Source organism: Arvicanthis niloticus, chromosome 2, assembly GCF_011762505.2.
Source record: "Arvicanthis niloticus isolate mArvNil1 chromosome 2, mArvNil1.pat.X, whole genome shotgun sequence".
Lineage (NCBI taxonomy): Eukaryota > Metazoa > Chordata > Mammalia > Rodentia > Muridae > Arvicanthis > Arvicanthis niloticus.
In genome coordinates, this window is record NC_047659.1 from 15,019,272 (window position 1) to 15,032,150 (window position 12,879).

Sequence of the window (12,879 nt, forward strand, 5' to 3'; positions counted from 1 at the left end):
TGATCCAATACCATTGAAGTGTTCCTTACATATATATATATATATATATATATATATATATATATATATATATATTCAGATTCTGACATAAAGCACTTGGATGTGGATTAACAGATTCTGTGGGATCAAATTGTGTGATTCTACTTAGCAGTTCTGACCAAACATTAAATATCAACTGAAATGTTTAAATGATCGGTTAAATGTTACAATGCTGAGGGTTTTTAAAGGCTTCCCCAGTGGAGGTGTTGGAGCTCTGAAGGGAAAGGTATTCTGACAGTCAAGAGCCAAGGAATTCTGCAAAGTCATACCACACAACAAACCTCACATTTACTGGGGGAGACATAAGAGGGTGGCTGCCTCTGTTAGGGTGAGAAGCAACAGGAAACTGAGCAGGAGACAGACTTATATTGGCTTTCTTATGGTCGAGCTTTCCAGGGTGATGATTGCTAAAATTTCAAGCTAAGCCCAGTGTTTGGTGGGATTTTTGTGCTCAGAGATTAGTTTTCATGTTCAGGGATTTGTGGGTTTGTATAGCTTTTCAAACCCAGAAGTGGGCTTGGACCTTTTACCCTATATTCTTCTTTTCTGTTTATTATTAATTATCAATTTGGGGTTGGGAAAGGTGGCAACATTATCATTAGACTACTTCCTGCTGATTTGGGGCATCATATTCCTTGGGGTAAAGTTGACCTTCACCATCAAGGCATAGTTGGGCTACACACTTCTATATCTGTAGACAGGGTTTTTTTAATCTTGTAATAGCATTTAATTAAAAGCATTGTTAGAAATCTTCTATTGAAGAAATCTAGATAAGAAGTTTATGAGGCTGGGTGTCCCTAGTAGGATTAGAAAAAGGATAAGGGGAGTTAAGAAAGACAGTAACAATTTCATACTGGACTGTTAATGATCCATCAACACTGAACTGTTCCTTAAATATTTAGAGGTCCATCTGTAGTTGTCAGATCTTGTATCTAACTCTACATGATTTGCTAATATAGAAGCAACATTCCTCTCTGAGAAAGGGACAAAGTCCACCTTTCTCTGCTGTTAGTAAATCTAATCTTCACCAACTTTTATAGTACGGCAGCACCCAGAAAGTCTGTTTGGTCCTGAAGGGTCTGAGCCACACGTTGGAGATCCTGGATAAAGAGAGGTTATGGAGATTGTCAATCCTGCTGCTCCAGTGGCAACACTAGCAGTTTTTCCCAGGACTGTAAACATGGATAAGACCTGAGTCACTCATTTGTCATGCAGCAGAAATATAAGCACTTCATTAGGAATCAGCAAGGATTCTCTACCCTGTATCACTCCTAATTATTGAAAAAGAAACACCAGGGCACATGTCCCAGGCCACCCAGAAGGTAGACAGCAATAAACTTGAGTGCCACTGATAACTGAGGCATTGTGAACATTTGGATACAACATTTGAAAGGCAGGGCTCAAGGGCAAAATTACTATAATCCAAGGAGTCCAGTGTTTCCATAAAACATGTCCCTGAAGAGTTAAAACAGTCTGTGACATTTGGATACAACATTTGAAAGGCAGGGCTCAAGGGCAAAATTACTATAATCCAAGGAGTCCAGTGTTTCCATAAAACATGTCCCTGAAGAGTTAAAACAGTCTGTGATACCAAAGACAGGGATGTCAGAGAGATAAGAGGTGATAGTAGTATTTGGCTCACAGCAGTTAATGAACAGCAAGAATAGAAAATCTAATAGTCCAATGTGTGAGGCCACAAATGATAGTAGTGAGTTTGACCCAGCAGGGACACACAACCAACATTCTCCAAAGCAGTCAGGCAGTGTGTTATTAAGAAGCTGATATGCATTTAGGACAGCCAAGACTTGTCCTGTGGTATTTGCAGGGTAAATATGAGCAACTTCATATGTTTCTAGTCACTTACTACAATAATCTTCCTTTTAGTTATAGAGAAAGCAGGCACAGAAGTAAGCCCAGAAGAAGAGATGGCTAAGGAACTTATAGAAAACTGAATCAGTCTTTGACAGCCTGATTTAGAGCAATTTCCCAATCCTTTCAGGAAAGGCTGTTGGTTAAAGGGGATGAACTCTTGAATGATAGATGACCATATGTAAGAGCTACCCTGAATGTGTATAGATATGAAGAAGTAGAGGGAGGAAAGATCAAATTTAGGTATGAAATTTTTTCAGATCATTTGTTTGTGCAGTGGCAGGAAGTTGCAACCATTGAAAATTGCGGATGTCAGTTTAGACACTGAGCTGTACAGAGGTCAAACTGTTTATAATAACAGAGCAAGGCTTTAATAAAATCCAAGTTCACAGAAGAAGAGACGAAGGGTCACAGACATTAGTGCAGCTCCTGGGAAGAGAAGGCAAGGAAACAGAAAGTGTTTCAACAGAATAAGAGGAGCAAGTGTCTTAATAACTTCAGAGTTGCCTACATGGTGGAACCCTGGAAGGCTTAACAAGATTGAAAAACCTTATCAAGTAGGTGAGGAGAGAAGAGATAGAGCAGGTGAAGGGAAGAAATGGCCAAAGAGTCAAACTCTAGAATTTGGAACCAAATATGGAGGGTGGAAGAAGTCAGCAGAAACAAACATTCACACACATCTTGAGAAAGTCAAGTCTCTTTCAGCTCACCATAGCAGCTTCCCCGGCTCCCAAAGCCTGAGAACCTCCAGATCTCTGCTTCAAATGTAATCAGGCTGGTCACTGGGCCGAGGTCTGTCCAAAGCCTTGCAAACCATTCTGATCATGCCCAAGGTGACATCAAGAGGGACACTGGGGCATTGATTGTCCCCATGTACCTTGAATCATGAAGAATCAGGCCCAGACTCCCCTCTAGCCAACCCTCTAGGTCTGGCTATGGATGACTGAGGAGACCCCAGGTTCCTTTGGTCTAACTACCACAATCTCTGACAGGGAGCCCCAAGTAACCATCACAGCATTAAGGCAATCTTATTGCTTCCTTCTGGACACCAGAACCACTACTTTCAATCAAGATGGAGTTTGGGGGACCCACCTCTCCTTCTTGTTTTTCTATGGTCTGAGAATAGGGACAGGCTTACCTGACTCACCAAATGCCACCACTTATCTGTATATTTAGTGTATCCCCTTTAACTACTACTTCCTTATAGTATCAACATACATGTCTTTTTCCCTTACTGAGATGGAACTTCTTAGCTAAAATGGGATCCTCTATTTCCTTTTCTTTCCCTATCTGCTTGCCCCCCAGGTTTACTATTCATCCTCTTTTTCTTCTCTTCAACACTACACAATCTGAAACACTTTTTCCCTTATTGATATTCCAGGAGGATCTACAAATATGGGGGACCCCAAAATTATTTTTAGCAAAATACAATTCCCCTCTCATTATTCAATTACAAAACCCCACCAAATATATCACCTAGATTTAATTAACACCCTTTCTTTAAAGCCTCAAGAGATTTAAGCCTCTTACCTCCAACCTTTACAGAAAAAAAATCTTCTACACCTCACATCTTTCACCTCTACCACTCCCATACTCACAGTTGAACAACCCAATGCAAGTCAGCAGTGGCTCCCCATCACCCAGTTGTACCCAACCCCTATACTCTCCTGTTCTCAAAGACCTACCATTCCTCTGTCCTAGACCTCAACCATGCTTTCTTTTCTATTCCTCTGGACTTCCAGTGACAAAATATCTTTGCCTTTACTTGAACTGACTTAAACACACTTTTCATACTTTTCTACTCAGCTCACTTGGACCATCCTACCCTAGGGGTTCCAGAACAGCCCAAATCTACCTCGCCAGGGCTCTGACTTATTTATTTATCCTCTTTGCCTCTTCTAAAATCCAAGTTTGTACAATACACAGATGAGCTTCTCCTTTGCAGTCCATTCCTACATATTACCCAAGCTGATAGCTCTTCCTTATTAAAACTTTCAGTTTAGCATGGGGTATAAGGTTTTACCTTTTAAGGTCCAGCTGTCTACTCCTCAGGAAACTTACCTGAGTCTAGATATTAGTCTAATTCACAAGGCCTAGATAGAAAACATCTAATCCAGTCGATTTCAGTCCTTACCACCAAGCATAAACTTCCTGGGTATGGGCGCTGACATTACGCTCTTTTTTTCCTTTTTTCTCTCTTCTTGCCCACTTATATGAGGTAGCTCTTGCCCCCCACACACACACAAATACTTCCTTGCACCATGTTTAATACTGTTCATAAGCTCCAGTATCCCCTTCTCCAACCTCTAGCCCTACATCTTCCAGACTTAAGTCATCACTTCTCTCTTTGTGTTAAAGAAAATGATAAAACCTCTGGGGTCTGGGTTGGCAACTGTGACTTTTATTTGTGCCCATTGCATACTTGTTGAAAAACTTAGACTTTACCATTCAAAGATGAGCCACTTCTCTGCATGCTCTGTCTTACAGATAACTTCTTAGCTATAAGTCAAAGAAGGTAACCTTTGGGCCACTTATTACTGTCTTCTCTTCCCAGTCTTACATATACTTAATTAGGGGAGGAGTTTTCCAGGTGGAGATTGGTAGGATTTCAAGCCAAATGGGGAATGATGGGATTTCAAGCTCAGGGATTGGGGAGAGTTTGTGCTCTGGGATTAGCAAGTTTTAAGGCTCAAAATCAGTGTACTTTGGTAGGTTTCCAAACCTGGAAGTGAGCTCAAAACTTTTACCCTATAGGTAGGCTGAACCATTGTGTAAGACAGCATAGAAACATGACAAATGCTTGTTTTATGAGTGGGGCAAAGAGAAATGCTGTGGAATAACTGCACTTTCCTCATCTCTCTGTGGTGTCTCTATATTATGGGGCTATTTGGGTGGTACCTTTTTCCAGCATTAAGCAGTGTGATGGACAAGGACTTCATTGTAGCTGTCATGTAAACAGCTATCACACCCATGTTAAACCTCTTCATTTGTACTTTTAGAAACAGGAATAAAAAAGAAGAACTTGGGATATTTTTGTCAAGTAAGAGTTTTTACATGATTACATCTGAATATTTTTTTACCAAAACACTATTTTTATTTATATCATGTATTTGACTTCAAATCTGACTGTTTTAGAAAAACTTTTTGTCCTCAAGCTCTTAGACAGTAATAAGTTTGATGTAACTAATTGATTAGAATTAACAGTGTTACACTGTATAAATAATTTTCAATAATTTCATGTTTATTTTATTAATAAATGGTAACTGTACTTATATATGAAGTACATTGATATTTCAATATATGAATGCAATGTGCACAATCAAATCAGTAATTTTTAGCTCTTTATCAGTTCTCTTTGTGAGTTATGATAGACTATGTAAAGATTATTGTGTTGTGAAACTTACTATTGCCATGTGACTGTGCCTTGGCATGTATTAGCCTACCTTCTTAGAAACACTTCCCATATTTCTAGCAATTACTGGATGGTGAGTTTATATAAAATCTTTTGATCAGCAAATCTAAACTAAATGTATTTTTATTTCAACTCTATCTATCAAATTTTTGCCAACTATACTTCAGACAGGATTTAATATTTTGAATACATGAAGATTTGCAAAGATGAAACAATACAAACCAAAACTATCACTCAGTAAAACACACAGTTCTCAAGAGAACACACATAAATTGTCAATAAATATTCTTAAAAGTGTGATGGTATATAGAGACATGGAAATAAAAAGTAACCATGTTAAATTATTATAGAAAAATGGAGTCTTCACACCTGTGTTTCTGAATCCAGTGAATTAGAAGGTTAATACATAGGTTTATGATGTTCCTCTTTGCTTTCAATAAGGAGTTTGGACCATGAGGGTACACTGGATCTCCTAGAGGTGAGTTGAGAATTTCCCGAGAACTGGATAGCCTGAGCATAAAACTAAGAGCATGGATATCACTGAGGGGTCTGTGTGTGTGTGTGTGTGTGTGTGTGTGTGTGTGTGTGTGTGTCCAGGTGCTCAGAAATTCACTGTGCTCTTAATACAATAATTTCTTATTTCTAGTTCCTAGAGACAGGGATGTAGCAATCATCACTGACCAGTAATCACTAACCAATAACTCCATTGTATTTCACTTCAAAGACTTAGGAATTAAAGAAGAAATACTGCGATAATTGACTACATAGCCTATCTGTAAGCCTGAAATCATTGCTTATGTTTGTAGGTATCATGATGTGTGTTTATTTAGAGTAGGTAGCTAATGACCAGTTTAGTTTAATCTTTCTCTTCAACATTTTTATTTTAAATGGCACTGAAATTGTATTTGGAGAATATATCTAGTTAGGAAGTTCAGCTTACTAAACATATCCCTTCTTTCCCAGATTCTTGATAGAATACATTAATTTCTTGCCTCCATTCCTTACTACAGTCTGATACTTAGTTATCCATAAGGGTGCTCTAGAAATTTTTTTTAGAATGGAGAAATTGCTTTTAGGTAATAAAAATAAAAAGCACTTACAGAGAATATAGAAAAATGCTTTTTGGTTTTTATTTATTATTGCAGGATTCAATACAATATATTTTAATTATATTCTGACAAATGATACTAGAAAATAGAAGAAAATAGTAACTATGTGCAAACAACTGCCAAGATATCATTAGCATCACCATGCTATATTTTATATTAAACTTTCCTTTTAACTGATGTTTTAATTTCATCTTATATTGAGCTTCTAACTTTTAAGTTAGCCATTGCATGTTCATCAAAAATATTATTAAAATGTTTACTGAAATATTTACTAATTTTTAAGCAGTGTAAATAATACTGGGAATGGAGGATCTAGTCAGGGATGGGGAGCAAGAGATGGGGTGTGTGTGAGAGAAGCCAATCAAAATGAAGTATGCATAAAAATGACATAAGGGAATCTGATTTTGTAAGTGAATTTTAAAAAAAATAATAAAAATTTTAAAAGTGAGTCCTCCACAAATTCAACAGTTACCTATAAGTTATAATGTAGTGATAAACTATAGCCAAGCCTGGTGCACATTTTTTTTCTGTTTTCTCTTTTTCCATGCTGGTCTGAGTGCACCATGCTCCACTCAGCCATAATGCTTCATCCTTCAGACCACAGAGCCAAGCAGCCTCAAAACACTTGAGAGCAGTGAGAATCTGGGAATCAGGCAAGGCATTCTTGCCTTCTTTACCACTCGAGATTCTTGTTACTATTATTTGGCTACTCTTTGGTAAGGGCCAAAGGGACATGGTGTACTGATGCAGGATCAGAGGATGATCAAACTAGAAAAAAAAGTGTAAAGGAAAACAAAACTTTGACACTTAAGTCAGCTCTTCTGGAATTTGCTGTGCTTGAGAACTGCAATGAGATCCTGATGTCTCACCTCGCTCGCTCTTTCCATATGTGTAGCAGGCTCTGGGCATTGATTTGGGCTTAAAATGAGCTTTCTTTCTTTCTTGCCTGCCTCCTTCTTTCCCTCCTTCTTTCCTTCCTTCCTTCCCTCCTCCTTCCTTTCCTTCTTTCTATTCTAAATGCTGCCCACTCCTAATACCCTCTCCATGAAGAAATCCTCCCACATTCCACATCCCACATCCCTTTCTCCTCTGAGAGGGTGCCCTCCTCAGGTATCCCCCCTACCCCGAAGCATGAAGTCTCTGCAGTATTAGGCACATTCTCTCCCACTGTGGCCAGATAAGGCAGCCCTGTTGGGAATGAATACCACAGTCAGGCTACAGGTGTAGGGAGGGCCTTTTATCCAGTTGTTGGGGGGGGGACATGTAGATTAAGTTGCACGCCTGCTAGATATGTGTCGGGGCCTCATTCTAGCCCATATATGTTATTTAGTTGGTAGCTCAGACTCTGGGAGCTCCCTGATATCCAGGTTTGATACCTCTGTTGGTCCTCCTGTGGGGTTCCCATGCCCTTCAGGGCCTTCAGTCTTTCCCCCAGCTCTTCCATAAGAATCCCTGACCTTTATCCAATGTTTGACTGTTGGTATCTATGTCTATCACAATCAGCTGCTGGTAGAGACTCTCAGAGAACAGTTATGCTAGGCCCCTGTTTGTAGCATAACAGGGTATCATTAATAATGTTGGGGATCAGTGCTTAACCATGAGATTGGTTTCAAGTTCGGTCAGTTATTGGTTGGCCATTCCTTTAATCTCTGCTCTGCCTTGGTCCTGAATTCCTTTTAGACAGGATGAATTTGGGGTCAAAAGTTTTGTGAGTGGGTTGGTGTCCTTATCCCTCCACTGGGGTTTCTGCCTGACTATAAGAGGTGGCCTCTTCAGGTTCCCTGTACCCACTGTTAGGTGTCCCAGCTTAAGACATTGACTCCTGGGAGGCTCCCTGGGAGAGGGGAGAAAGAGGGGAATGTAGGGCCAGAATCAGATGTGGGGAGAGACATGAGAGAGGGCCAGTAGAATGATTGAAAAACTGGAGCTGCGGTGTGTGTGTGTGTGTGTGTGTGGTCTTTAAAATGAGCTTTTAAAAAATCAGGACACAGGTCATGAACTCTATTTCCTACATCCGTACAGCATTTCAAGATCATGCTTTAGAGCATTTCCAAGAAAAAATGAAAGCCTTAGGGGAAGGAGATACACACAGAGAGAGAGAGAGAGAGAGAGAGAGAGAGAGAGAGAGAGAGAGAGAGAGACTCCTGATGAGAGGGTTACTCAGTAAATGAATAGGCCCAGATGCTGAAGCCCAAAGAAGCTAGAAAGAGGTACAGCACTGGCTCTATTTTTTTTTTTGGAATCTCTTAAATAGATACAAAACAAACAAAAACAATCTTTCTATATTGAGTTATGTATTTTCATGGGGTCAAGAGAGGTCATTGAATCAGGAAGATGAGAAAATTATCTAAAAAATACTAGTAAGTAGTATTTCCGCTTGATATTATAGTTAGCAGATATGCCTCTTTTCTCACCCACTTCATGCATAACAAAAACCTTGGCAATTTGTATTCTGCAGTGGCCATTTGGTTTTGCCTTTCTGGGAATTGAACTCAGGACCTCATGCATGCAGGATGAGTAATTTACCAGTATCCATCCCCAGAAGTTTATTTTTGAGCCAGTCTTATTGAAGTCCTCATTACTGAACACTTTGAAATATCCACCTTAACTATTTTAACTATTAATGTAAATTAGGTCACATTTCAATTTGTAGGGGCAAAATCCACTCCTAAAACAGTGTAGGTGCTTTCTGACTGTGCAGCTGCAAATCATCATGTGGTCCAAGTTGACTTGTCCCCAGATACTGTTGAATGCCAATGATGCTACTTATTAAACTCCCTTATTTTTGGCAAACTCTCTCATTTCAGGTGCAACCCAGTTTAAAGGGCTGAGTAATAGAAGCATATAATATTCATAAAAATATGAATGATACATTTATTCCCCTGCTATAAATCAATATCTGTTTGTTTCCCCATTCTTTGATTTCCCCTATTGACAGCAAATAGAAGAATAACATGAGAAAGAATAACCAGAGTACTGTGTCTGAGTTCATTCTCCTGGGGCTTCCCATCCGGCCAGAAGAACAAGGTATGTACTTTGCCCTATTCTTCGCCATGTACTTGACCACAGTGCTGGGGAACCTGCTCATCATCCTGCTCATCAGGCTGGACTCTCACCTCCACACCCCCATGTACTTCTTCCTCAGCCACTTGGCCTTCACAGACATCTCTTTCTCATCTGTCACTGTACCCAAGATGCTGAGAAACATGCATACTCAGGATCTATCCACTCCCTATGCAGAATGTATAGCACAGATGTATTTTTTCATATTATTCACTGATCTGGACAACTTTCTCCTCACTTCAATGGCATATGATCGGTATGTGGCCATCTGTCATCCCTTGCACTACACCACCATCATGAGAGAGGAGCTGTGCATTTTACTGGTGGCTATTTCCTGGATCCTATCCTGTGTCAGTGCCCTATCTCACACCCTCCTTCTGGCTCGGTTGTCTTTCTTTGCTGACAACACCATTCCTCATTTCTTCTGTGATCTTGCTGCCTTGTTGAAGCTCTCATGCTCAGACATCTCCCTCAATGAACTGGTCATTTTTACAGCAGGCACAACAGTCATTACTCTGCCATTAATATGCATCTTGATCTCTTATGGCCACATTGGGGCTACCATTCTGAAAGTTTCATCTAACAAAGGGATCTGGAAAGCTTTGTCCACATGTGGCTCCCAACTCTCTGTGGTGTCTCTGTATTATGGTACAATTATTGGACTTTATCTTATACCTTCATCTAGCACTTCTAGTGACAAGGGCATAGTTGCTTCTGTGATGTACACGGTGGTCACTCCATTGCTGAACCCCTTCATTTATAGCATAAGGAACAGAGACATGAAGGATGCTTTGAAGAAGCTCTTCAACAGGGCAGCAATCTCAACTTAATGACTTATTTCATATCTTCATGATAACCTATGTATTACATATCTCCAAATACCACACCTCTGATTGTGGTCTTATTATGGGGCATGTACTCAGTAAATATTTCATTTCTCAAACTGTATTCTGGCATACTTATTTTTGTTTTCCTTGCATCCCATTAATATAAAAGGGGGATTCTGTGTTAATGTCAATTTATTTTGCCTTTAGATTTGGAAAATTCAGTGTTGGAGTTTTGAAGGGTGGGCAGGATTGCTATACAACAAGACAAATGACAGTTTAGACATAGGGTTGGAATAAACCTGGGATATTACAATAGCATGCTAATGTCAAGGAAATTTAAAAGGTTTTGTGTTGCTAAAGCACAGATGTATGAGAGTTAAGAGGGCACCATCTTTGAATATTGGTAGGTAAATAAGTGTTAGAGTAATTTAAGTCACTCCTCTTATTTCCTGGAAATATATTTGTTCATAAGAATTGTTAAAAGATTCTAACATTGGTGTATAAAGTTCACAGAACTGGGAATTTTAGATAAGTATTATATCTTTCCTTTGCCTCCAATTCAATACTTTTCTCATTTACAAAACAAATAGTTATAGTAAGGGTGATCTGGGAGGAGAAAATATTTTGTGCTTTCTCTAACACTTTCTCTAACAACTCACTGTTGTGAGTTCAGCTACTCCACTTCAGCCCTCAAGTCTTCTTGATTTGAGAACAGTGACAAAGAAAACCTCTCCATAATTTTCCTGATTAAGCTAGGCATGGCATCATGTTACCAGAAAACTCAGTCTCAACCAGTTCCATATGCATATAAATTATATATATATATATATATATATATATATATATATATATATATAATTTTAAAGAAAGAAGCTGTAAATAAAATGAGATTATCACATATATACATTAATGTATTTATCGTTAAGTCTAAAGAGTTAGAGTGGTACTTCACTCATCTTGTAGCTAGCAGCCATTTAGCACATTGCCTATTTTATATCAGGCAGTGTGTCTGTGTCTACCCACATGGAACTAGAACAAGACAAACCTCTGACAGAGTACAAGCAACACCTTACTATGAAAATAAAATGTTCATATTTTTTGCATGATGCTGTGTTACAAGCCATGTGTTAAAAGCTTCTCATATATGTTGATCATCATAACAATTCTATAAAAAACATACCATTACATGTATTTTATAAGGGACATTTTATAAGTTAAGGTTTAGTTCAATAACATAATTACAAGAGTATCACAAAAAAGACTTAGGAAATGCTGCTTAGAAAAAATTTAAATGTATGAAAAAATTTAAAGATGAAGGAAGTTTTCAACTGTTTGAAGGGTGTGCAGAATTTGTATGCATGGGACAAATGACAGTCTAGACAAAGGGATAGAATAAACTAGATGTGTTACAAAAACATGGTAAGTTCAAGGAAATCAAAAAGGGTTTGTGTTGCTAAAACACAGATGTGTAAGAGTCAAGAGGACATCATATATTAATCTAGTGCAGGATGCAAGATGCCATATTAAGGAATTTAGGTTCTTGGATAACCAATGCATATATCTGTCATTTGACCATTGTCAATTGTACATTGGGTAACAGACAGTAAGTGCTTGGGTGAATATCATGATATGAGGATGGAAAGAGAATAATTTGGCGTCATACCACACAGGTCATAGTAATGAAGGAAAGCAGTAACGGAATATCTGAGAAATGTTTTTGATTTTTGGCTTTGTGGAGAGATATTTAAGAATAGAATCCTAGGTGGCTGGGATAATTTTGATTATGTTGAATAACCTTAAGGAATTTGAGGAGTAACTTGAAGACTTCCTGCTTATACAATATGGATCCTAAGCAAATAAAACGTAGATAACTTAAATAGGAAAGATGAATAAGCAAACTGTTCAGCATTCATTTGATCCCAGAGAAAATCTCTTTGTATGATCAAGGTGCAATACATTATTATGTATTGTGGTATAAATCATTGAATTGCCAACAACACATTAGGAATGGGTAAGTTTAAGGAGATATAAGTTTGAAGTTTGGGGCCAGGGATAAAGTATATGTATTGAGAAAGAAATATATTTAGAATTTTTAATGCAATTGTAACTAGCTTGGCTAGGTGGAATCTAAGATTGATGGACAGTTGACCATGAAGAAGCAGTCATGGCTCTTGGTGGTCCTCTGTCTACTGAACTGACCTAAATACTTACTGCTGCAGAAACATTTGGGAAACTAAAGTGAAAACACACTCTGATCCCTTAATTGGTTTGATTGTTTAGGTAGATAGTAGACAATGGTCAAGACAAGTGTAAGAACCATAATCCATATTTTAAAATTTTAACACTTAGATCTCTTTTGAAGGAAAAAAAGCCCAGTTTAGATCTGAAGACACATTTACAATTAAGTAAGAAAAGAGGTTTCAATATTCTCATTTGGTGGACAATACAAGGCTACTGGGGTTGAACTTTTTTTTACTTGTTTTAGGAGTGTTTTTCTTTTGCTGTTTTAAAATATCTTATATTTATAATCATTTTCACTTATATGCATGTGTGCCTATGT

The 12,879-nt window shown here is 38.3% G+C and overlaps 1 protein-coding gene across 1 annotated transcript; it reads left to right on the forward strand.

Annotated features, from left to right (window-relative positions):
* Positions 1 to 9,383: 9,383 nt before the first annotated feature.
* LOC117703614 (olfactory receptor 1J4-like) lies at positions 9,384 to 10,322 on the forward strand. The gene has a single exon (XM_034495355.1). The coding sequence runs from the start codon at positions 9,384 to 9,386 to the stop codon at positions 10,320 to 10,322; it is 939 nt and encodes a 312-aa protein (XP_034351246.1).
* The last annotated feature ends 2,557 nt before the right edge of the window (positions 10,323 to 12,879 follow it).

Coding starts and splice junctions, on each gene's coding strand:
- LOC117703614 (XM_034495355.1), top strand. CDS start 9,384: ATGAGAAAGAATAACCAGAGTACTGTGTCTGAGTTCATTCTCCTGGGG.